Raw genomic sequence first — 27,843 nt, 5'->3', positions numbered from 1 at the left:
TGTCGATACGAATTTTATTTAGTTCTATGATATGTTTTATAGAACATGGTAACTAGAACACTTAAAAAATTGACCCAGTTTGTTAGCTTATGATAAAAAGAAATTAATCCAAGTTTTATAACTCTGCATTACTGCTATAATTTCGTTTAGGTTTTACCTGCTTAAGTATGCATTAACTCTGCTGCAGAGAGTACGCGTTCATTTTTCTAGATTTTCAAGATGATGTCTTGGATATTTTAGGAATTTCAGGGCTAATGTCCGATTTCTGAGAATATAGCCTTCCTGCTGTTAAGAAATAAAATAGTTTGAAGTTTTGAATTTAATACATCAAAGATTGTTCCCGGGGGTATAGCGTGGGCCGATGTAAGTCATGTTAATGCTTAATACAAGATAACGACTATACGATTGATTTGATGAAGTATTAGTTTTAATGATTTATCTTATTGTAAATTTATGAAATAACTAATACATTAATCAAATATAAGATACTTTGAACAAAAAAATGGACTCTTAAGCTCTGTTTAAAAGGTTTTTTTTCCCCACGTCAACTTTTATGAGAAAATTTGTTTAAATCATAGTGTATAAAAGTATTTTTTAATAATATAAACCTTATTTGTTTGTTTTTTATTTCTTCTTTGTTAAAGTGTGTAATATATACATGAATTTGAGCATTTAAAAATATCATTCTGTAAATTGTACTTATTCAACCATATATTATCTTAATCTTGACATACACATTAACGCACTGCATAGGAGGAGAATCTGATATTTGGTTAGACACTGCATACCTGATTTAATGATGGTTTTATTCATCTTGTAAGATGTAGCACATATTACATTACATAGTATACAAATGTTCCCAAAACCTCATAATTTCATGCTGTTCTGCATTCATAAAATTTAAATTCATGAGATATGGATTATAAACCAGTTTGCCCTGTGTATTATATAATTTTGGAAGAATGTCAAAAATAATGCTAGTTGATTTTACTAAACTCAGCCAATACTATAGTATCATTTGTTTGTTATCTACGATATCTATAATAATGCCTGTGTAATGCTATCATAGACAACATTACATCGCATTCTTTCTGCTAGTCAACACCATCAAAGTTATAACAATTAATGACATAATTATTGTACTGTTACAATACGTCTTCAATTAAGCATGAAGATTGGAGAGGCGTTCGTAATGCTATACTTTGTACCCACAGTTCATGTCTTAACATTATTTTGAGTATAATATTATCCAACTCTTCATGCTTTCAAGGTCCGTGTATATATATCATACTCGTTAGGAATGTTATTATGTGTTTTTTGAAATACAACACTTTATAGAGATTATGATATTGAATTCATTGAACAAGAATATACCCGTTTGCTCTTCTTTATCATATTTGTAAAATAATGTTTAATTTTGATATGTTAACCTATTATTATTCTCAAACTACTATTACTTATATTTACCTTTAAAAAAAAAAAGGGGGGATTAATAGTGGATATGACCGCTAAAAGTCCGAAGAATCTGCTTCTACCTCTAGTTTATCTAGAGATTATTTTTTTTTTGCCTGGTCCTCAATTTTGTACTCTTTATATTTCGTAAGTTCTATGGTCGATACAATGACCTTTTCAATAATACAATCTACCATGAAGTCAAATGCTGACTGACGTTTTCATACTTATTGTCAGGTCATTGTTTTTGCACTGAGTTGTCGACAGATTTTTCGATATTTCCCAAGTAAATATGACAAGGAACGTACGTTAGTTGTGACCGGTCGGCAGGGGATGCTCAATCCTCCATGACACCCGATCCCACCTCTGATGTTTTAGAGGTCTGTGTTTGCTCTGCTCCTATTCTGTATTGTTAAATAGACTTTTGAACTGGAATACTATTCGTTATCTCCATATATTTCATTCCATACACATGTATTTCATTATTGGTTAAATAAATTGGCATTCGGGTCTTCATCTTTTTTTTTTTTTTTTTTTGCAAAAAGAGTATGGATGACATATTATTATACAACAAGTCCAGTTGAAGTAAACTCTGAATAAATTACTTTAAAAGTATTTGTCTAAGCAGTGCTTTTCGCGTTGCTTCTTGTCCGCTAATTAAGGTACACGCATGATTATACATGAAAAAATCAAATATATTATCAAGATTGGAACTAAGTGTGTTGATTTAACATTCCGTTATCGGTTGATGTGGAAGATTGCACTTAATTTTAAGTGTGCTGATTTATTTACTTTTACAATACAATTTAGACGATTTTACTCACCTTTTCGGTTTCGCATGTTTCTTGAAAATCACGTGGGCCTAGACCTAAATAAATGTATACAGCGCTTTTGTATACTAATTGTCACAGACGCAGAGCGCATTTAATGAAATCATTTTTCTACACATTTCTTTTTGGAATTTCCCGAAGCAAACAAAAGTTCAACTAGCAAACTCGTTTATTTTTTTTATTATTGTTATATATACGGTTTTAAAAAGTTGAAAGATACGTTATGACCTAATGTAAGATAAAAATCAAATTGAAGGTGTGAAATAATTTTTGAAATAGAGGCTTATGTGAATTATCGTGTTCCTTTCACCTCTTGAGTACATTATTTTTTTAAGCATACACGTACACATACGTTCATTACTTAAATAGAACACATGTTGAGTATTATGACCGTGTTGAACTTAATAAACCTTAGAACTTCTTCTTAATGTTCCTTGCAGAGTTTGATGAGATCGATTAATGACGGTGTTTTCAAATGTTGTATGAAAACAGATTTTTTTAACAAATAATATATATTTTTTTAATTTTGATCATAACAGTCAGAAAAAAGAGTAAAATAAGTTGTTTCCTTTCTTTAAGTTTCAAACAACAGCATTCCTTATTTATTTTTAGATCACTTATATACCGGTATTCTACGATGTACAACCGTTTTCTCTTATACTTATTGAGAAATCTATATAAAAATGAATAAATAAAAGATTTACGTATACAGACATACCTTTTTGCATTTGTATCAAACAGAAATTATATAAGAGAAGAAGAATTTAACTTTGCATTTTTACACTTGCTGTGGTCTTCAAGTTGACATTATGATATATCCATGACGTATTGTTCCCTTATGTTTTTTTATATGTTGACTCAATTATCTCAGTGAATTTGAAAAAGGACACCATCTATCACATCTGTTTCATATTTAGATGTTTTGCTGACTATAAGTGATAAGGCCCATGCAGCTAACAAAAAATAATATCAAAAACAAAATGACTTAAATATTAGCTTTTCAATCGACAGCATTCCTTATTTATGAAGCAAAGCCCTTATCATCTGCAGGATTTATATCTCTCAGTTGATTCCATCCGCAAAGGCAAACTCTAACAATTTTTAAAACGAGTCAAGAAATTTGACAGACAAGTTGATGAGTTTAGGATATCAAAAGTCTCATTTAAAGTGGTCATTTTGCAAGTTCTATTTTGATATATTGACATTTTCTTCAAATGTTAAATAATTTAACATTTGATTATTTAAACATTGAATCCCTATGTATTTTCAATTTATTTTAGGCACATTATTCAAACATTGGATATGTACTCCATCATTTTCAAAAAATTTGCCCTATATCATCCAAAAAGCACACCGAAGGCTTACCTATTGACCACTGTGTCCTTATTTTCATATGGTAATCCGATCCCACTTCTAATAATATTACCATATATCATCCAAAATAAAAAAAAATTTGAATTCTCCTTTGACTTTTAAATCATTTCAACAATGTCTGAAAATATCAGCCAAAATTTGTTGGACCAGCTATTCAAGCGATGTCCAAGAGTATTATATAAGGAATGATATTGGAATCTTGCATAAATGCCTAGCAACATACCATCTTCTTTTGTGCAAAAAATATATTGCCTGAAATAATTTAAAAATAAAACACTTGAATTTCTGTTGGTCCTTGAACATACAAAATCTTCAGGATATTGAAAGTTGATAGACTTCTCACCGTAAAGAAATATCATGTCGTCTGAATCTACTAAGTCAGAAAATGTTATAACATATGATTACAAGCAATGGTGGCTTTATTGGGGATAGATTTGTCCTGCTATGGACTTCTTTAACCTTAAGTACTAGTCTATGCATCTTTTCTTTTTTAGAACAAAATATATCATTTGAAACTTCAATATTTTCTCACTATAAAGGAAACTGAAAGTCAAATTATTTCGATTCCTTAGATCCTTGTATATTTTTCAATCATTTCTTTTTATAACCAAGTTTTTAAACATTCTTGAACTATTGAGGTCATCAAATACTTTACAGGGCATCAACAATAGAGAACAATGATTGTCACTTTTAAGATATATCTCAAATGTTTTATGATAATAGATAACACCGTATACCTCTGAAAGGTTACAGTTAAAGTCACATACCTAGATCTGCTAACTGAAAAATATTTCAATGAAACTGTCTTTTTCCCCATATGTCTGGGAAAGATTTTGATAAACAGTCAGACATGTTAGAGTGTAACATAGATTACATCAGAGATGTAGTTCAATCCCCCTTCATCATTAATGTCTGACCTACGAAAAGTACGTCTTGTTACGTCGAACTTATTCTGCGTGCTCGGTATTTTTTCTGGAGAGGAGAACTGGGGTTTTCTCACACATTTTTCATCTATCTACATTGATCATTATTAAACGTGATAAGTTATAGTAGAACTTATGCATGGTCTATAATTATACTTCATGAATACATCAAAGAAGTAAAAAACCAAGACTTCTATGAATGTTGCAGATGTACTGATTTTATCCTTGCATTTTGAATTTATTTGTAAAAAATAATCAATTTAAAGGGAGATGAGGAATTCGGGTCAAGAATGTACTTTTTCCTGCAGGGACATTTCATTTTTTTGTAAAATATTGCGCAAATAGTAAAAAATGATTATAAAGAAAAATATTTTTGTCAAAAAAAAATTATACCATCTAGTCATAATATATAGAGTGAAAATGTGGTAAACAAAATAATTGAAGAACTAAACGAAGGACGACAGTGCGTACATGTGAAAGAAAAGACCGGGTTAAACGAGTATGAACAGGGGTGGGTTGGCGGAATTCAGTTATTTTTGTACATTTCCCTTCAAAACTGTTTTGGTAAACTCAATCGTTTGGGAAAACTCTATCCATGACAATGCTTTTGGTAATGTCGGTGACACTGAGCGGCACTTATTTAGAAAAGAGCTTCTTGTAACGTCAGCAGCATTGAGAGCATTAGTACACGAAAGTGCATGTGTACTTCTGGTAAAGTTAGAGGCACGTGGACATTTTTGCCGAAAGATTTCTTCTGATGAAATCAGGGACTATGAACGTGTCCCTAAAGAAAATGTAACTGTTTAAGTTAACTGTAGTGAGCAACATTTCTCTCCTTGACATGCAAATGTCACCTTCTTCATCAGAAGCACTAGTACTGTATTTGAGAAATGCAACTCCACAGCACTTAACCCTTATGATTTGCATATTATGTTTATCTTTCCCAGCTGATTCGATTTTTAGAGTATGTTCTACCTGCGTTCACTTTACAGGCTATTCACCAATAAGTCGATGCAAAAAGGATATCAAAAATCTCGTTCGAATTCATCGATCTGTCCCTTAGTTCTGTGATCGATACAATGACCTTGCCATATATACATACAGCAATAGAACAAATATTGACCTTTTTCATTGTTAGATCATTATTTAATTACACCCAAAAATTTCTATGAACATTTCCGTTTACCGACAAGAAGAAATGGCATGTGTACTCCTCTATGACATCTAATTCCGTATGTGAGTGTTTTTAGAGGTCCGTGTTTGCTCTGCTTGCGATCTGTGTTGTTTAGATGAACTTTTAGCTCAAAAACTGTTCGTCATCTCCATATTTAATTTCAATCAACACTTATTTTGTAAGACCATTTATGATAATAATACTCTTATAACGGTTTGAATGATGGGAGATTAATTAAGTTTCAACTTTATTTCATCTGGATAAGTTAACATATACATAAGATGAAAAGGTTTACATACAGGATTCGAAATTTGACTGTTTTGATTCCATATAAGCGTATATTTGTAAGATTTTTTTCAAGTCACAATGCATGGAATTCTCTGTTTTATGCAATAATGTTGCACTCTTGGACTTTTCTCAACCTTATGTTTTCTAAAAACAAAATCGAAGAGGGATACGAGTACATTACTGCAGCATACCTTCTTCTCAATGAGCGCGTGTTCTCCATAACAAGGTTTTGTTGTATGCTAAATGAAAATACATCCACGTAATCAATTATTAATCAAAAACATTAATCTAAATTAAATAAACTATTATTAGATTGTTCCTTGTTTTTAGAAAATATCTTCAAAGAAAAATAGGATTCATTTCTAAGCACATGTATATCTTAACGTTATAATTATTATAACCCGTGATAGCTCAGCTGGTAGAGCGGAGGACTGTAGTGGTATAAGACTGTCATCCTTAGGTCGGTGGTTCAAATCCGCCTCGCGGGAATTTTTTTTTTACAAGATCACCTACATTGTCATTTAGAACACATAAAAAGAAACCATACAAATACATGTACTTAAGAAGGAGGGAAGGGTGTCCGTTGCACTTAAGGCAGCGAAACTTTGAATGACTTTTAAAAAAAACTTCATACGACACAATACGACGTAGCTACATGCCTAACATGAATTTCACCTGCAGAACCGCGAAAACTTTCACCAATCGATCTTCGATACCGCCACGCCCCCAAACTCCGTAGACAAACCAACGTGTTTACCGTAAGTTTAATATATATATACTAGTATATCGAAATAATATGTCAGTTTTGAATATCTTAAATATCCCAAACAACAAAAATGAATTTGAATTACCATATCTACATTGGATTCAGAAACTTCATAAAAATCCTTACAAACAAAGATACATAGCGGGTTCAAGTAAATGTTCAGCTAAACCTTTTTCTTTCCTCCTCACTAAGATATTAACAGTACTGACGGAAAAATTTCAAGAGTACTGTGCAACAATATTTTCGATAAGTGCTGTAAATCAGATGTGGCTACTTAAAAATTCCAAGGAGCTTTTGAAATTTGAAATCACAAGATTTTACTAAAATAAACAGCTTATGACTTTTCAACTTTATACACAACCATTCCCCACAATAAATTAAAATTTAGGCTTATTGTGTCAGCTGCTTTTTCAGTAAAAATGGAACTCTTAAATTTACTTACTTTGCCATTGGTCATTAGCAAAATCATTTTGCTAAAAATATTCCGATTTCTCACACAAGTACTCTGAAGTTGACATCAAAAGGAGTTTCTGATTGACAACATCTATGTGGTTTTTGGAGACCAAGTATTCCAACAATCTATTGGAATTCCCATGGGGTACCAACTGCGTCCCGTAATTAGCAGACCTATTTTTGTATTCATATGGAGCGAAATTTGTCCAAAATTTTATATCTGAAAAGAAGAAAACACTTGCTGTGGCTTTTAATTCGACATTTAGATATATCGACGACGTACTGTCAAGTAATAATGGTTATTTCCATTATCTCGATACGATATATCCCGGTGAGCTTGAGATAAAAGATACCACAGAGTCTGACACATCTGTTTCATTTTTGGATATTTTACTTGAAAAAGACGTTAATGGTAATCTAACAACCGAACTCTTTGATAAATGTGCAGTGATGACTTTAACTTTTCAATCGTCAATTTTCCTTACGTATGCAGCAATATACCTTCACCACCTTCATACGGAGTTAATATCTCTCAGTTGATTCAATACGCAAGAACATGTCTACATATGCACAATTTCTAAAATAAGGTAAAATATTGACAAACAAGTTGATGAAACAAGAATATCAGTGGTCTTGTTTAAAGACATCATGCATTTCGTAAGTTCTATGGTCGATACAATGACCTTGTCAGCAAATGCAGTTATCATTGAGTCAAGCGCTGACTGACGTGTTTCATACTAATTGTTAGTCCATTATCTACACACTGGATTTACGACGATTTTTTCCGTCATTTCCCGATCATGACAAGGAGCATACAACGGGTGAGACGGTTGGTATTCCTCCATGGCTCCTGATCCCATCTCTAATGTTTCGGAAGTCCGTGTTTGCTATTTTCCTAATTTGTATTGTTTACTGGACTTTTGAGCTTGAATTTTGTTCGTTATCTCCATACATTTCATTAATGACTTCAAAAGAAGAACTTTGCAAAATTGCACTACAGGACCTTACTTAGAAGCTTCGCTTTCATAAAGGATCACTCGGCGCTGTTGTATTTACCTGATGAAGACTCCCAATATAGAGGCTTCTGAAGTCTTGTATATTAATAAAGAGAAAATGATATCTATAGACCTTGCTCTTTACAAGCGCTGTTTGTGATTTATTTCTTACTACTAGTAATTTTTTATGAAGTCTAACATACTTTCATCTAGTATCACTATGTCTGTGAACTTTATAATTGCGTCCTTATTTGGTCACTGTTAGTTCAAAGGAATTGAGATAAAAGCCAAAATGGGGGAGATAGTTATTTATAGTTTTTGTAAAGAATACCTAAATATGTTGCTTATACCTTAACGTTAGGAGTAAAGTATCTGTGATGAAAATATGTACACGTAATTATTATTGAAATCTTTTTATATGATTATTCATAAATTCAAAATACATTCAAAACCAAAATGTGGGATTTTTTCAGCCAAGACGCAGTCCTTTTGTGGGTTTGAAAACGATATGTGTGGATTTACACAAGAAGAGAAGACAGATGATTTTGATTGGATTAGAACAAAAGGAGAAACTCCCTCCACTGGCACCGGACCTATAGGGGACCACACATGTGGCCAGGTCAAAGATGCAGGTAAGGATTTATTTTTTCGTAGCACCCTGATTTCTTGTTAAATATCTTCATTGATATTGATGAACTAAAGAAAATAAATTTGAAACCATTTTTCACCACTGATGCATGAAAGCTTGTAATTTTTGGCAAATTAAATCTCATTTGCTGACCGAAATACAGTTAGAATGGCTTCACCTGATGGCATCTCTGTGATATATTGCTACTGTCGATTACCACTGAGTTGTAAATCTAATTAGACTTCTAGTGAAATAAAGAACTCTGTTACATTTCAATCTCAAGAGCCCACTTCATGACAGAAATTATGTTTATAAATCTTGCGTTCACATGCAACTTTGATGTCTAACGTTGCAATAGCATCTGGAAAATGATAAACTGCTTTCAATTCATTCACAAAAACTCTTTGTATATCTTTAAGAAAATATTCTTTATTCGAAGACACAATGACTGAATTGTCCGTGGAACATTTAGGTAAATTATGAAAGTTGTTGATTTTCATACAATATGTTAATAATTATGATGATTTATAATTCAAACGAAGAAATGAGCTTTTTTATGTACAGTATGTATATGGCCTTGGAATTAGAAATACATGGTATTTTGTTATATAATTATGTATAAAACTTTCAGAAAACAGCCTTTTGAAATTTTTTTATTCTGCAACTACCCCTTGCATTGACCTAATAAAGGTAACCTAATAAACCAAAGCTTTATCCAGTCACTGCCCTAATAAAGCCTCGTGCATGTATTCCGACGTTCCAAAAGCATTGTGACGTCATGTATATTGCAATGTTTACGCCATGGCGTCATAGTTTCAACTGCAGAGATGTGCTTAAATCTGTCGGAATTAGCTTGTTTTGGACGTTCAAATGTAAAATTTTGTTGCAGAATAAACAAAATACATGATAACTCTCTTGAAATATAGGCGATATTTGGGCTCGGGTCGAAAACGTAAGAAGGCTCGGCAAGCCTCGCCCTCTATCACGTTTTCTTACCCTCGCCCAAATATCGCTTATATTTCAAGACAGTAACCATGTATTTTATATATATCTGGCATATCTTTCTTACCTCATATGTATAATGTTTACATCCACTGAATATATGTCCTATTTCATTTCTCATAAAAGTCAAACTGCTGTCTTTTGAATAGTGACAAGGTTTATATATTTTTGTCATATTCCGTATGACTTCATACAGGCATCTCAACTGGCAGATTGGTAAATAAAAAGAAATCTATCATACTAATTAAACTTGTAGTAAAGTAGATATAATTGTATTAATCAAATAGTTTGGCATAAGTATAATTCAACAAAGAAAGCAAATGTTTCCTCTTATTGAATCAGTATACAGCCGATTTCACAATAAAGTTACCTAATCAAATAAGTGATAATATATTCTAAAATATAAACGTTCAACTCATAAACACCATTTATAAACTTCTCTGACATTAAATTATGTTTTAAGTACATTGCATCATTTATATTTTAGGACATTTCCTGTTTATCGAGGCCTCAGGTCGGCTAAACAACAACAAGGCAGTGATATACTCCCCATTCTACCAGAGTCTAAGGCACTTGTGTGTAGGGTTCTACTACCATATGTTTGGTAGACAGACAGGAACGCTTAATGTTTACACAAAGGTAGGGTAATAACAGACAGACACACAGCAGAACTTAGTGTAAACACAGAGATAAGGCAATCACAGACTAAACGGACAGGCAGAGAGACAGAGACGCTAAATGTGTACTCAAAGGTAAGATAATCACAGAAAGATTAACGAACTGACATCATGTTTATGTTCCCAGGATATACAACATTACATATACAACCCTTTTATTTTTTCCCTTTTTTTAGCTAATTTATCTTAGAAAATGCAAATGAAAGAAAAGAATTTACATAAAATGAAAAAAATCTCATTCTCCTGAAGGCCGTTTTGTCATTTTTTTTTTCGTTGTTGTTACATAAATTGGTTTTCCCCAATTCTTTAAATATTACAAGAATCTATTTTGATAACTTTTAATTACAGTGACATATCATATGACAGGAACGCAGCAACTTTTCCCAAATTTAAGAGTAAGGTCAAAAATGGGTTATGTAGTACATGTATATTAGGAAAAAATTGGTACTGAAAGAAGTTGAACCTAACACCCCCCCCACACACACACAAACATACCCACACCCTCCCTCACACACATGTGTCGATGTCCGTTTTATAACGGAGTACTACATTTACCGCTTTTTGGCAGGTGATACTGCTGATTCAGTTTTTACATATCATTGAATTCATTTAAAAAGAAAATGTGCCGGAGAAGTTTGCAGAGTTTCTGTGCACAGAAAAAAAAAGAAATCGCAAAAAAAAGAAAAAAAAAATCCGGGACCGTCGGGAGCCCGGTGTCGGCAAGACTAGATTTACCGCGTGCACGTTTGTTAAGTTTTTTTCGTTTGTCGTGTATTTATGTACGTTTGTTCTGCAAAGATGATCGTTGGTTTTGCATTCATATATGTTTATTACGTACGTGGTCGTTGGTTTTGCTTTAATGTATATTTGTTCTGCGAAAAGGTCTGTTGATTATGCATCGTATATCATTTGTTAAGTTTTTATGGTCATTGAAATTAAAATAATTGTTTGTTTTCTCATTATGGTAATTTTTGCCCTTTCCGCTGCCCATACGTGGGCACTTAATGTATACTCAAGATAAAGTTATCATAAAGAGAAAACGAACATACAGACAGTTGTACAGCTAGACAGATAGACAGACAAGGATACTTAATGTATACACAAAGATAAGATAATCAGTAATAGAATAAGATGTTTTAGTGAAACACTGAAAAGGTCTGTCGTTTGGTATCTTTTGGTGAGGTTGAAATGAAATATATGGAATAACGAACAGTACTCAGGATCAAAAGTCCATAACACAATACAAATTTTGAAGCAGAGAAAACACGGACCTCCGAAATCCATATGTGGGTTCAGGTGTCATGGGGGAGTGAGCATCCCCTGCCGACCGGTCACACCCGCCGTGTGCTCCTTGTCATGATAATGAAATGTGGGGAAAATCCGTTGACAATTCAGTATGTATAATGGCCTAAGAATTAGTATGAAAAACATAAGTCAGCATTTGACTTAATGATAAATTGTATTTGCTGACAATTGCAAGGTCATAGTATCAACAATAGAATGTTCGAAATGATGACTTTAAACGAGACTGCTGATATTCTTTTTCTCAGCAATGTGTCAATAAAAAATTTATCACGTTTAAAAAATTGTTCATACGTAGAGTATGCTCTAGCGTATCCAATCTACTAAGAAGTATAAACCCCGTGAATGCAAATGATGAAGGTTTATTGCTGCATAAGTAAACGAAGTAGATGATTGAAAAGCTATGTCATCACGTTTATCATGAAACATCTGGAGATAACGAACAGTATTCAAGATCAAAGGTCCATAAAACAATACAAAATAGGAGCTGAGCAAATACGGACCTCCAAAACATCGGAAGTGGGATCAGGTGCCATGGAGGAGTGAGCATCCACTGCCGACCGGTCACACCCGCCGTGTGCTCCTTGTCATGATCGGGAATTAACGGGAAAACCCGTCGACAATTCAGTGTATAAATATTGGACTAACAATTAGTATGAAAAGCGCCAGTCAGCATTTGACTCAATGATAAATTGTATTAGCTGACAAGGTCATTGTATGGACCTTAGAACTTACGAAATGATGACTTTAAACGATCGAGACTGTTGAAATTCTTGTTTCGTCAACTTGTTTGTCAATAATTTACCTCGTTTAGAAATTGTTCATACGTAAAGTATGCTCTTGCGTATCGAATCAACTGAGATATGTACACTCCGTATGCGGGTGACGAAGGTATATTGCTGCATAAGTAAGGGAAGTTGACGATAGTAAAGTTAAAGTCATCACGTTTATCGTACAGCTTGGCTGCTAGATTACAATTAATGTCTTTTTCAAGCAAATATTCAAGTATGAAACACATGTGTCAGACACTGTGGTATCTTTTATCTCAAGCTCACCAGGATATATCGTATCGACATAGGAATGGAAATTATCATTGTTAATTGACAGTACGTCGTCCATATATCTAAATGTCAAGTTAAAGGCCACAACAAGTGTTTTCTTCTTTTCACGCATAAAAGTTTGCACAAATTCTGCTTCATGTGAATAAAACAATAGGTCTGCTGATAACAGGGCGCAATTGGTACCCATGAGATTTCTAATAGATTGTTGGAAGACCTGATCTCCAAACATAACACAGATATTGTCAATCAGAAACGCAATCATCTTTTTGATGTCGACTTCAGAGTACTTGTAATGCTTTTAAACAAAGTAATAGTAATTTTGCAAATGATCAATGACAAGGTAAGTAAATTTTCGAGTTCCATTTTTATTGAAAAAGCAGCGATCAATGATATCGAAAAGCCTGGACTTAATTTATCGTGGGAAACGGTTTTTATAAACTTGAAAAGTTTTTAAGCTGTTGATTTTGGTAAAATCTTGTGATTTCAAATTGTCAAAAAGTTCCTTGGAATTTATAAGTATTCACATCTGATTTACACCACTTCTTGAATATATTGTTGCACAGTGCTTTTGAAGATTCTCCTTCACTACTGTTAATATCTTAGTGAGGAGTAAAGAAAGAGACTTGGTTGAACATTTACTGGAACCCACAATGTATCTTTGTATGTAAGGATTAATTCTTATAAAGTTTCGGAATCCAGTATATAGTAGTTCAAATTCATTTTGGTTCTTTGGGATATTAAAAATATTCAAAACTGACATATGATTTTGAAGAATTTCTTCATTAGAAAGGGAACTATGAGTATAAGTTGGATTACCACTTGTAGAATTAAAACCAAGTTTTTTTTTCTAAAATACAATTTATATAATGAGTTTTACAAACAAAGACAATGTTGTTACCTGGTTTGTCAGCAGGGACCAGTACGTACTGATAATTATGGCACGCCAAATTCACAAAAATGAGATAAACCTAGTTTCACATTTGATAAACTAGGTTTATCGACTGTAAACTATAGTTTACAAACCGTAAACTATAGTTAACGATTCGTTAAGTATAGTTTTCATCTGTAATACTATATTTAACGGTTGTTAACTATAGTTTACGAATGATAATCTAAGTTTATCTGTCTGTAATAAGCGTTAACAATAGATTTTGTTGATAAACATAGATTCACGTTTGTAAACTATAGTTTACAATCGTAAACTATAGTTAAGAGTTGTTAATCAGATTTTCACAAATCGTGAAGCTATATTTATCAGATCGTTAACTATAGTTAACGGTTTGTAAAGTATAGTTTACAAATCGTGAAACTGTATTTATCAGATAATCTATGTTTTGCAATCGCAAATGATTGTTTTCAGTGTTAAGTATAGTTTACGATTGTGAAACATAGATTATCGCGTTAACTATGGTTTATGGATATGAAATATAGATTAACTTTGTTAACTATAGTTTACAGTCCGTAAACTATAGTTTACAACCGATAAACCTAGTTTATCGACTGTGAAACTATGTTTAGCTCATTTTTTGTGAATTTGGCGTGCCATGGAATATGTATTCCATATAATTTTTTTATCACTTCTGGATTATTAAATGAAAAATGATAATATTGAACGTATCAATATAACATTTCAACATTCCTTAAACTTTTACTGTTTTATGCTCCTTATAAATTCTGAAATCACAGACTACTACATAATACTAATTTTATCGCCTCAGCTAGTCCACCAATTTTTTTATAACCCCTCATACAATTTACTATCAAGTCAAATGTTGACTGCCTTATTCATACTAACTGTTACGTCATTATTTACACGTTGAATTGTGTTCAGATATTCCGTTTGCCTAAGAAGCACACGACATGTGTGGCCGGTAAACGGGATGCTTACTCCTCAATGGCACCAGTTCAACCGCCATTTTAGAGGTCTGTTTACCCTGCTCCTGATTTGTATTGTTTCATTTGATTTTTAGCTTGATTACTTGTTTGTTAAACGCACCAAACAAATTTCATTCAGTGCTTTTCGAATTCGTTGTAAGAAACTAAACGTTAAAACAAAAAAGACCTTATAATTCATAATTAACAACTAGCAATGGTCTTCTATAAAGGTGAAACTGTGTCTTTTATGTAAGTCGTGTTTTGCACATCGAGATGGACGTATTTGCCATGAAGTATAGTTTACAATTGTTAAAAGTATGATAATAATTAAAAATGTTTACCCATTAATAAAGAAGACGGGTGAACAATGCAAGCGAATGTATAGTGCGACAAACATTAAAGTGAAAATTAAATTACTATTTAAGAAAATTTTCTTTGATATTTCATCTAATTTTAAAGTATACTAGTACTTTTTGTAAAATCTCCGCAACATAAATCTCACAGAGATTAAAATTATTCACCTATGAAATAGCATACACACATTTAAGAGGGCAAAAAGAATTTCATTTTCTCATACTAAAACACACTTTTTTATATGAGTGGGTCTTTGCTCAATTTATTTGAACTTTTATCCTAATCACAGTTTGCAAAAAAAAAACCCTCCGAAAAGCTTTCTTAAAATCATAATTTCAATAATGAAAACTTTGCTTTAAATTCTAAATTCACAAATTGAATATCTGAAGCTGCAGGCATTCTGCACGCCTTGATCATCCATCTCCTTTATTTTATCAACTGTAAATTACCAATGGCATACGTTTAGCACTTTTTAAATTATTATTTTGATGTATCAAAGACGGAAAACTCACAAATAGGTCAATTTCAAAACTTCTGGATTTAAACTAAATGAGGGTCCTACATTGTTCGCAGAGTTAATTTTGTTCACCTTTATACGTGTACAGACATACACAATATTTGAATCTTTTTTTTCATTCGATTTTTTGCCGGCCTTTCTTCCTTGTTTCTAACCGATTTTTGAGACATCTGGCCAACATAATTATTCTGTTCGTATTCAATAAAAACAAATTATCGTCTGGAATTGATGTTAGAACAAAGCAAATCCAAAACAAATCTAAAACTAAGGAAAAATGAAAGACAGGCAGGTTGCAGTCTTCCTAGTGGAAGTTGTGATTTATTGAGTTGGATGGTTCTTCTGTCAATCAAAAAATTGGCATATGAAAACGTGTAGCAAGGTTGTATAAACAAAAATCACTTATCAACGAGACTGGTTTTTACTTCATGAAGTTTAGAGAAATTCGGTTAATAATGAACATGGGTAAAAAATTATTACTGTGTTCCATTTTTTAAATTTGTCATTCTAGACACGTACCGGTGACGTCATTGAGTCGGCGTGGAGAGCATATGGTAACCAAGGAAATGTGTGGATTCAGGCCCTTCTAGACATACCTAAGAATCTGGCCAGAGCGGGGTTCCAGGTAGGCTTAAGGGGGATAAGCGTAAAGCTTTCGTCATCATCAAACAGCATATTGGAACTATTTTTTAATAGATAAGACCTTGTTCTTGAATCGATATTGTCATTTACAAAGTTTACTAAGAGACAATTCAAATCGAAATCTTTTTCTTTCTTTTTTTTAAATAAATATACGTCAATATACTTGACAGGTACAATATAAGTAACTGTATATTTACAATCCAGTTTTGTATGAGAGTATTTATGAGGTGTGTTTATTTTTCGATCTTCATCATATTTTCTTCTTTCATTGCTAGCTGGTGTTTGAAGCAATAGCGACAGGTGGTTATCTAGGAGACATATCTATAGACGATATTTCAATTAAAGATGGAAAATGTAACTCTCGCACCGTCACGCCGGTCTCCGTGACTTCAAACGTGACACAAGCAAGAAACGCACAGATACGAAGACTACAGAAATTCAGAAAGTTCCGAAGAATGCTTAGTCGGCGACGTGGAAACCCGTGATAACTGTTGACATGTTCTAATTATCTGCAACTATGTTAGATATACTTTGTTGATTTTTATTGAACTCGAGTGTCTTAATCTGCATATTTGAGTGGGGTTTATTTTTTTAGTTTCTCTCAATGGATTTTCTGAAGGAATTTTTAAAAAAAACGTTTTATCTTAAATAATATGCCCTGAAATACTGATAGCTTAAATATAATCTACAATATATGGTGGTTTATGCCTACGCTGATATACAATGTACTTAATTGAGTACATGCATAGTATAATTTTATATGATGAAATGTTTGCTTGTCTCGGTATTTGGATCAACTTATTAGAGTGCAAATGTTGTGGATATAGGGTTATTGTTGATACAGATTTATAGACAGGCTTCATCCTACATGCCTTGAGTTGTTTTTTCTGTTTTTCTCTGATATGAAGGCAGCTGTAATATCTTTGCACTCTTCACAAATCAGAAGAATTGTGTTGTAATATTAGCGAGTTATGTACTATTACATTTCCTATGGGAATTATACTATTATTTTGTTAACCTCTTATTGTCAGTCTGTCAAATATACCAGATACATACATTTTGTATAATATGACCGTGAAGACACCATGCATAATTAGGAATCACACTCTTGAAATTGTAAATGATGAAAAAAAACACGAAATTTGTAAATGTTTTCATGACCTTCATTTTGCCACATTGTAAAATAAATAACAAATACAAGCAATGTCAGTGACAAATCTAACATATATGTATTACATAGTAATAAAATGTCAGCTCAAAAGTTTAATACAAAAATCCTGACCAATGCAAAAACACATTAAGTTGATACCCTAATTATCATGAATGCCTTAATCTCAAGTACAGAAAGATAAATACTTGTAGCAACATTGTAAAACAGTAACAACAAATAAATTATGATTATTCCTTATCATCCATGGCATCAAGATTTTGCATGACATAAAATAAATGTTCATTAATGATTGTATTCAGTTCTTTTGAGATGTTCATGAGGGTTTTAAAATTCTCCTTGTCTGCCACCACCCCAGAAGGTGTTGCCATGACATCAGATAAATGTTTGTGGACCTGACTGATTTTCTGAAATAGTGAAACATCTAAAGGCATTGGCATGACTTTACAGAGCTCTGTAAAACTACAGAGCCAGTTATAATAAGCTTGGCTGCTGAAATCTGGATGATTGACGTAATCCATGGATGTCGTGTCTGAAGCCTGATCTGATACTGAGGCTGTTGCTGCCGTGGACTCTTCACTTTCTTTAGAGAGCACCTGTTCTGTGGATTGGTCTGGCTCTGGCCTCTGTTCTGAATCCTGATAGTGGACCTCCACAACCTGCTGCTCCAGGGACTCTGGAGCTAGCTCTTCAATAATGTGAAGATACTCAACAGGAACACAGTCATCGGACTGAATGGTCTGGATGTGACCGTTGTCCAACACCTCTGCAATGGTCACAACTGTAGGTTCTGACATCTGAGAATTATCAAAAGTAGATACAGGTAGGGTCTGGACTCGCTGTTCCCTCCCCTGGGAAATGAGGCCCTGATTTTTTTCCAGTGCTTCATTAATAACTGAGTCTACAGACATCTCCTCCTGTCTCTCTGCATCGAGCACGGATGGCGTCTCGGTGGCAGAATAATCATGCGGAGGAGGGTTAATGGGGACATTCTGTATAGAAGAGTTCAGGTCCTGGATTAACTTTACTATCTTTTTTTGTTTTATCATGGTATGTTGATCGCCGGACATGGAGGCTGCGATTTCTTGCTGGGTGATGCACTGGTCAGCGTTAGGGAACACAAACTGTAGAGCACCTGTACTGGTCCGAATCACCTGGACGTCATCCTTCTGGTGCAGGTGTTTCCTGCTCAGGTGAGCCTTTAATTGTCCCGCACGTTTAAATGACTCGTAACACAATTGACATACATATGGTTTGGTTCCCACATGTTCACGTTCATGGCGTCTTTTACTGGAAGGGTCACTGAATCTTGTGCCACACACCTCACATTCATATGGCTTTTCTCCTATTAAATAAAATAAATATATAAACAACCCTCTTTCCATCTTTCTTAACATTTTTTAGAATTTTTTTTTAAAATATAAAATCCACATTCTACGAATCACTAAACAATTGTTCAAAGAGATTACCGTTCTTTACTGTTTACATCCGAGACCAATTTTAACAACTGAGAAATAGATCTATCTTAGGGAAAATTTTCAGGAGTATTACTCATTTAGTTAGGTGTTTTTCTGCCTTTCAACCTTATCTTACCTGAGTGGACAATTTTGTGTCTGTTGAGATCAGATTGATGAGCAAAGGCTTTCTCACACTGCTTACATTTGAATGGCCTCTCTCCTACACACAGAAAAAATATGCTTAATTTATACACATTTAATCACAAGTGACATTTAAATGGCCCCTCTCCTTCACACCGAAAAAAAATCTGCAAAATTTATACACATTTATTCATAAGTGTATTAAAAATTTAGAAAGAGACCTATAAAGTCACTCTCAACATGTACATGCCCATCTGAATAATTTTTTTAAATAGTTAAAATTAAGATTGTACTAGAAATGTTTATTAATACATATTGCTGTTGATTTCTGTGAAGTCACGAGGGGCTTTTGAATACTGTGAAATCACAAATTTTCATAAGGGGTTAATTTTAGTTGTTTTCATGGTATGAAGAGACCCTCAAATTTATATACACCACGAAATGTAAAATTTAATATGCATTAGTTATTTAGCACATAATATTTTCCAACCATAAAATCAAATCCCCACAAACCAATATTTTTCCTTTAAATTTAAACAATTTATCCCATGAAAATATGTGTTATAACAGTATCTATAAATGAAATTCTTGAAAGGTCCTAATTTCCAGTTCTAAAAGTACGAGTATATTTCTAACTCAACTGGGTTATTTTCCCTATTTTCCACTTCACAATACAATATATACTTCATTTCATGTTTTTAAGAATTTCAAAACAAAGATAAATTTGAGGTAAAACACCGGAAACCTGAAATAAGAGCCCTGCCACTGACCTGTGTGCATTTTCATGTGTGACCTGAGGTACATATTCTGAGAGAATTTGCGGCCACATATGGTACAGGCGAAGGGCGTCTCGGAGGAGTGAGTGATGAGATGTCGCCGTAGACAGCTGACCTGTCGGAAGTTCCGCAGACATACGTGACATTGGTGAGGTTTACTGTCCGTGTGACGTGACATGTGTTCCTGGAGACTTACATTACTGGAGAACTTGTTCTTACAGAAACTGCATTCAAATGGTTTGATACCTGTAAAATATACAGTCATTGACAACAGAGAAATATAGAAGAAATAAAAATAAAAGCGACACTTCACTTCTGGTTTCATTTTTTTTTTCATGTGTAGAAATTTTTTCTTTTGTATGTAATCTAAATAACTAATCAGTTAATGTTTAAAATAAATTCATGAACTCAAATATTCAATCTGTTTTTTATTCCAGGACAATGCTTTTTGACAATGCCTCTTCTCCATTATACAGATCCTGATGAGGATATTTTTTTGCAGGTAAAGAAAACATGAAGTCTCTATTCACAATTAAAATGATTGCAGTTTCTACGGACAAGACCATTTCATGTCTAAAGTAAACCTTGATCCTTTAGTTTTTCCATTATAAGCAATACATTATCAATACTCCATTATTTGACAAGTCTTAAAGCTTGATACAAACCGAGGTGTGACATTTTGTGTCTTCTAAGAGCCTCGTTACTCCTGAATGTCTTACTGCAGTTCTCTACATTACAGTGGAAAGGCTTCTCTCCTAAATGTATCTTCATGTGTGTTTTTAAATTTCCTACAATTAATAATGTAAAAAAATTAAAGATTTCATTCAAAATCAAAATTTCAAAGAACTGATCTGCAAAGGGAAATAACTGTAACTAATGAGTTGTTTCATCATAAAGTGACATCTTCAACAATGATTACTTTTAAAATCTCAATTTTTGTTACCATTTAGTACATAAAATTAACCCAAATTACTCTGCCATTAAGTATATTAAATTATTTTAATGAATGATAATGTTAATGATTAATAATATACCTTTAGAAGAGAACTTTTTCATGCATACTCCACAGGAGTAAACCACCACCATGTTATTTTTCTTCCCACTCCGACGGGGTTTCTTATTGAGGTAGACAATCCTTGGCTTTGACTCGACTTCAGGCTGAGAGGTTTCACTCCCTGATTCTGGTCCTCTCTCCTGAGTCAGGGAGCTTCCTTCCTCCCCCTGGTTTTCCTGTTCTGCTGTGCTGTCTCCCTCACCCCCCTCTCCCCCTCCCCTCCCTGTGAGATCAGTATCACTTGTCCCTTCTTTTTGGCCCTCACTATCACTTTCTATTTTACACTGAGCTAAGCCTTCCTCTCCTTTCCCTCCTTCTTCGGCCATGTTAACCTGCTGAGGTAGGTTTGTGCTCTGCTCCGTCTCCTGTGAACTGTTTGCGACCTGTCCCCCCTCTGTGAGGCTCAGTTCCTCTCCCCCCTCAGTCTGTAGAATAATATCCTCCCCGTCTGTCCCCTGCTGTATGATCACAATGCTGACCTCCTCATTCCCCACCCCCAGGCTGTTAGCTTCATTGGCATCTAAAACAAATAATCAAGTAAAATACACGGTGTAGTACCTAAACGGTTGCTATCAGAAAAAATTACGCGTTCTTTACTGCTATCCGAAAGTTGAGCGGTTGCTAGTGGAAAAAAATGGACGAAATTGTAAGTATTTTTCCTCGCTGGCTCAACAAAACGGTCAATCATTCAATTATCTAAGTTTCGCTGCTTGGTATTTCACCCCTACGGAACGCAACATACCTTCTAAAACTAGCATGTCTATTTAGAATTTTAATGAATTAAAGGATTGCTGATATATAAGACGAAAACTGTCGAAAGCGTTGGACACATTTACATGCACGTAAGAAATAAATTGAAACTGCGTCAAAATTTTTAGGTTTTTGATAAAAATGAATCGACAGTTCGTTGTGTATTTGTTAATATTATTGGTTATTTTATAACATCGCCCGCTTTGATGGGTTTCTTAAAATCTAGAGCGTTTTATTTGAAGAAACTTATGTAACGGCTACTATTAGACAACAGCACCGGTTACTATTGGAAAAGGTTTAAGTTTTCAAATTTTATTAAATCGCATCCCCAATTTACATCTGTGAAGGAAACCACATGTATATTCTAAATGTTCCTTCTATATATTCTTTGTAAATTATTTACTTGTTGTGCATGTTACTTTCGATCTTATGTTTATATGTATAATATGAATAGTGGAGTTTCTATGTACATGTATAATATACATATATGCGTCGGAAAGGGGGGGGGGCTTAGCCGTCCTACTTTTTTGCAAAGATACATGTATACATAATTTAGTCATTGAAAATTGGGACGAATCTATGTTTTTATTTGTTAACCCCCTACCCCCGCTTTTCAATTCGTTCCGACGCCTATAGTAAAAGAATTACAAAACTGTCAGCAATTAAATCATGTGACTATTGAACCTATTACTAGTATATTCTTTTTTCTGAAATGTTTACTAAGTCTACCTATCCAAACAACCTACAGATTATTAATCTCTATCTGATAAAAAAAAAAAAAAACATCTAAATTGAAAAATGAATAAATCCCACATGAAGTTTTGACCAGTGTCCAACGTTCATGATTCCTGCAGTAAAGTGCACAATGTACATAAGAGCAAAACGTAGACAATAATGTAAGTACATACCGGTATGAGCTTACATTATCTTCAACATTTTATATAGGTAGGATGTTCATATGATGTTCATGTTCATTGAAGGAAAAAAAGGGGGTATGCTCTCTTTTTTGTTAAGAAACTTTTCTGTAAGTAAAAAAAATGATGAGTATGTCAAACACTCCAAAAGTCCAAAAATTATGAATTTATTGAAAAAAAGAAGTGGAGGCCGTCTATCTTAAAACCCTCCTTTCTTTCTGGATGGGGTGGGGGGGGGGGGGGGGGGGTGGACAGGGGCTTGTCTTGTTTTACCTATATAAATTTAATAATTCGTGAAAATTTTAATAGGGCGAGGGGAGTCAATGTTTTGATTATTGCATGCATTCGTTCGAGTAACAGGAACGTCGACCCCCCCCCCCCATTTTGTTCCAAGCATAACCTTTACTCATAAAATGTTTATTAAATAGGTGTTGACTTTTTTCCAACCATAACCCCCATCCCCTACACGCCCTTTTTATTGCGTCATTGGCGTCGGAAGCAAATTAAAAGAGGGGGGTTAACGATAAGAGTTTTTTTAGACCTCCAAAATAAACCCCGTAGGGGTGGGGTGGGGTGAACTTCATTACCTAAATTGTTTTTCCAAACAGCACCACTTTCCCAATGTTAAACCTATACTGCAACGTATCTGTGGAAAGTAAGGGGGGGGGGGGGCTAAACCTACGCAGCAATTTTCAATGTCTATACTAAGTCTATCTTTCAAAAAAGGTGGGGGGGCTAAGCCTTTGGCAGTATAATCAAACAAGAAAAGGTGCTAGCGCCTGAAAAAATGTAACTGAAAGAAGTTCGACAATTTTCCATTTTCTTTTATCTATATGTACCCCCCCCACTTCCCGCCTTTCAAAATCGAACTTACGTCTCAGAATTAAGTTGGTTAAAGTCCACTGCATATATAATAGACATCGTATTTTAGAAGCTGTTTGGGATACTTAACTATTTTAGGCATTTGCTGCCATAGCTTTATTTAATATTTAATTGATAGAAATAAAAGTAATTTTCAAATGGCAACCGATGAGATGTTTTCAGTTTATAGCCGGTGCAGGATATGCTAAGACTCTGATAGCAACCGTAACTTTAAAAAATCGTGTTTCATCCAAAAATCTCTTTCACAATACACTTTTGAATAGTTTTAATCATTTGTAAGTATTATTATATATTGACGCATCTTCACATACCACAATAAACACAATCTAAATAATAGATAAGTTAAAAAAGGCATGAAAACTGGGTGTGTATTGACTTGAGATTTGATACGGGCTTCGGAGATTCTACTAATTCAAAATTATTAGAGGACTATTCTACAAAATACAAATGACAACATTTATAGAAATGCCTTACTTGTTCCGTGCACTTATTTTTTTCAATGACTACATTGATTTGGGGTCTAGATTTCACAGTTTTACAACTTCTTCCAAGCGCCTCAAACATATTTATTTCTGATAGCAGCCGTAGAAATTTCGAATAGCAACAATGAACGCTATTTTGTTCGGATAGCAACCGTTTAGGTACTACACCGTGAAATAGTCATTTCTGTTTTATGGAAACATTTGTACAAAAGTAACATAATAAAAAAAACTTTCTCCATAATGTTTCTTTAAATTTCACCTGTTTACTCTTCTTTCTTTTTTAATAAAAGTTCACAAGTTAACTGTCTCATGAATGAAATAGTATCAAGAAAATTTCTTAACCATCCATTTCTGGGAGGTCAACATTACCGCTACATTGCCAAAAATTCCAACTCATTACCGCTACATTTTTTCAGATTTTCGACCATCATTACCGCTACATTTTTCCGGCCAAAAACAACTCATTACCGCTACATAATAAATCAGCCCAAAACAACTCATTAATAACGCTACCTATCGATTTAGCCAGGTATGGTCCGGTATATGAGTTCTAATCAACATAATTCATTCACTATCTAATCAGAATGAGTATATTTATATAAATAACTCTGCAGTCGAAATTTAATTATTTAGCGTCATATGAACATTATGACCACAGTTTGTTACAAATCAAGGGAATGCCGGCTTACTTATCGATGGTTATAAATTTAGAAAACAACAACAACATGTGAAGCAAATGGCTTTCAAGGCTTTAGCGATAGTATAAAACCATTTGACAAACCTTAGAATTTTATCTAGGAAACAGTGCTTGATTATAATTTTTTGTGTTTTATGAAATAAAATTGATTTTAATAGTAAAAAAAACCCATCCTATTCAAAGTTCTACTTTCACCTCCCCGTGGTGAGCAGGGAAAACGGGTCTTATGCATTTATAGGTTGTACTGTACTCATATGTGGCTTGCTAGCGAAAGAGGCAATGTAGCGGTAATGTATACTTTTTTATGAAGCGGTAATGTAAGGTTTTTTGTAGCGGTAATGACTATGTAGCGGTAATGAAAATTTTGAAAACGTAGCGGTAATGATACGCACCCCCATTTCTTACCTAATGAAATTATTTCTTGTGTCACTGGTGAGTCATATATAGGCAGTTTTCTTGGCCTTCCTGAAATATACATATGAGTCATCAGGTCATCCAACACCAACTTGATCAAGGTCATTTAATATGTTTGAGTGTAGCCTAAAAACAATAACTACATATTATCTTCTATGGTCTAAAAATATTCTTCAAATGTGTCAGAAAAAACACACAATTCATTCTAACCTCGTTTCCTTGTGGAGGCAGTGGTCGCCCGCTTGACCAGGGACACATTCCTGAATTCCTCCTCGGGTGTAAATTTCTCCTCTGCTTCCTCCTCCTCATTCTCCTCGTTCACCAGGTCTGGATTTCTGTAATCCCTGTTAAAAGGAAAATTACATGGGATCCTATGAAATTTGGGTTCGAAGCATCTACAGTTATTTTAAAAGCTTTATTGTTTACCTGAATAAGAGATTATCATCACTCCATAAAACAATTCAATAAATTCATAAGATTATTAACTTTTAACATGTTTAAAAAAATCATCAAACATCCATGAAATACTCAGAATTTGGTCATATCATGACTTCGAGCATTACAGCATCATCGGAAACCTACAACTGATTACGCTTCATTCCTCTCTCTATCTGATGACAAAGAGAGGAATGAAGCATAACCAACCATGGGTTTCCGACAATGGCATTAGAGCAAGTGTGTCACAAAAGTAAGAACACATATACTATCCTAAGAAATGTGAGCTGCCATGTATAGTGACGTGCACTGTACCTGAATTTAAATGGGACACTCCTTTTCCTGGAGGGTATTCTCCCTGACCTCCTCTCCTGGTATCCCTCCCCACGGGAGGGTTTCTTTTCCTCGGGTTGTACAGATACCACGACATGGACCGACTTGACCTCCGATTTTTCCTCCCCTGCGCTGGTGGTTTTGATGACTTGGTCATTCTGTACTGTCCACACCCCTAGAGGTACCTCACTGACAACAATTTGATTATGAGCTGCCTCTAAATAGCAAGAATATCGAATCTTTATAAATATGACTTCTTTTGCTACAAAGGTAAAAAAAAAATTAAAACCATTAAGAAATTAATGAAATTATTATACATAATATGTAATATGGTTCTTCAAATTTCATAAACATACCATGTAACCTATGAAAAAGTAAGACAAAAAAGCTAAATAAGGCTATTTTGAATACTTTAACATATCTTTATTGCTATTTCAAGATTACTCCAACTGATATTTCCTGGCTTTTTTTCACAATTTTTATATTTTCATGTCAGGAAAATGTCAGAACCGGCGCCATTCTAAAACTGGGAATTCACCACCTCCGAATGGAGGCAGCATTCTTGGGTTGATTTTCAATGCAATCTGATCAAAATGTCAAACTCACAACTTATCAATAGTAAAATATTTTAAGAATTCAACAATTTTTTTTTTTTGGATTCATTTAAAAAACTGTAATCTGATGAAAACATTTTATCACTATCAGACTGTTGAGATTATTTTTCATATCATGCATTTTAAAAAAATATTTTTAAAGACATGTATTGAAAATACCAAATGTAAAGTAATGTTTTGTTTTTATCCATATTGGCAAGTCGCCTGCATGGCGCAGTGGTTAGAGCGTCTGCTCTAGAGTCGCGAAGTAAGGAGTCAATCCTTACGTTGCGGGTTCGAATCCCACAGTGGGACGTGGAGACCGGTCCTTCGGATGAGACCGCACAAACCGAGGTCCCGTGTCGCAGTAGGTGCTGGCATGAAAAAATCCCTCACTACTCAATGGCCTTGAGTGCCGAACATAGGACAAAATTTGCAGCTCTCCACTGGCAAGTGGTGGTGTCTCCATATGAGTGAAATATTCTGGAGAGGCACATGTTAAACAATATACAATCAATCAATCCATATTGGCGAGTACTAGGACCATTGTGCTTTTTTTTGAATTGTGAGTTTTAAATTTGGCAAGGATAAAAATATTCAACTCCAGTTGGAGACAGCAAAGTTTCATGTTATCGTAATGATGCCTGAGTTTTGATGTTTTCCCAGCACGCAAAATATCAAAATCCTGAAAAAGCCTGGAAAATGTCAGATATGTCCGACTATTTCTACATAAACAGCTTAATTAAGCGTTTGTGTCAGACCTGAGTTGATGTAATAGGATGGGGAGTGCCTTTGGTTACATGTAAATAATGAGGAGGGCTATGTTATTGGTGATATATGTTACAGACATTACTATTTCAGTACACTACGTGCACAGAGAAATCCAGATGAAATTTCGTTATCAGTTATATAATCTTTCATGTATTTACAAATCTACAAGGCTAACCATCATCTGGTTCATTGTTACCTGAGGATATTTCAACAAATGAGAGTCACAAAGCAGTGAAAAGACCTTAATATTATTATCACAGGGTGCGTCTTCTGTTTAATTTCTCTGGCATGTTTAGAGTTAAAATAGGCCTAGTTCAGGACAGTGATTGACATAACCAAAACAATTAGCCTAAAATCCCTTCTTCGGACTCTTCCTATCTTAATTTTGACCGCAGTTCGTCTGTCATCCTTTTTTTATATACCCCCTTAGATCAATAAAGAAATATTTTTCGAAGCGTGGCCTCCCATACACTTGACAAATCGTCAACGTTATGCCTTTGACAAATTTCATATTTTGAAACCGTAACATCATACTAAATATTAAGTCTCATCATAACTTCATATATTATTGATTAAAAACTTAAAGATATCGATGGCTTTTATCAAAATAATATTCACCTTGCGAATCGGAAATGTCACAAGCGGCAGCCATTTTGACAGAAGGAG

At 34.0% G+C, this 27,843-nt stretch overlaps 2 protein-coding genes and 1 non-coding gene across 3 annotated transcripts in view; 2 read left to right on the top strand and 1 right to left on the bottom strand.

Moving 5' to 3' along the window:
- The window catches only part of LOC134237636 (MAM and LDL-receptor class A domain-containing protein 2-like), a 19,975-nt gene extending 2,204 nt beyond the window's left edge, over window positions 1-17,771 (top strand). The window contains exons 2-5 of the mRNA XM_062719773.1: window positions 8,729-8,887; window positions 10,373-10,524; window positions 16,180-16,293; window positions 16,586-17,771. Coding sequence (XP_062575757.1) covers window positions 8,729-8,887; window positions 10,373-10,524; window positions 16,180-16,293; window positions 16,586-16,795 — 635 coding nt within the window. The 3' untranslated portion in view covers window positions 16,796-17,771. The remainder of the gene's footprint in view (window positions 1-8,728; window positions 8,888-10,372; window positions 10,525-16,179; window positions 16,294-16,585) is intronic.
- Window positions 6,442-6,529, top strand: Trnay-gua (transfer RNA tyrosine (anticodon GUA)). Its single transcript is given in 2 exon segments — window positions 6,442-6,478; window positions 6,494-6,529. It is a non-coding gene; the product is annotated as a tRNA-Tyr (tRNA).
- LOC134237635 (zinc finger and BTB domain-containing protein 24-like) lies at window positions 17,452-27,843 on the bottom strand. The gene is made up of 9 exons (XM_062719772.1): window positions 27,796-27,843; window positions 25,796-26,030; window positions 25,256-25,389; window positions 25,037-25,096; window positions 20,887-21,426; window positions 20,518-20,640; window positions 19,847-20,098; window positions 19,072-19,155; window positions 17,452-18,823 (listed from the first exon to the last, which is right to left on the bottom strand). The coding sequence occupies exons 1-9, from the start codon at window positions 27,827-27,829 to the stop codon at window positions 17,709-17,711; spliced, it is 2,577 nt and encodes an 858-aa protein (XP_062575756.1). The 5' UTR covers window positions 27,830-27,843; the 3' UTR covers window positions 17,452-17,708.

This window comes from Saccostrea cucullata, unplaced genomic scaffold (assembly GCF_032062105.1).
Source record: "Saccostrea cucullata isolate Sc308-1 unplaced genomic scaffold, CSIRO_AGI_Scuc_v1 ctg347, whole genome shotgun sequence".
Classification (NCBI taxonomy): Eukaryota; Metazoa; Mollusca; class Bivalvia; order Ostreida; family Ostreidae; genus Saccostrea; species Saccostrea cuccullata.
The sequence above is the reverse complement of the archived record's forward strand: the minus strand, read 5'-3'. Positions and strand labels throughout refer to the sequence as shown.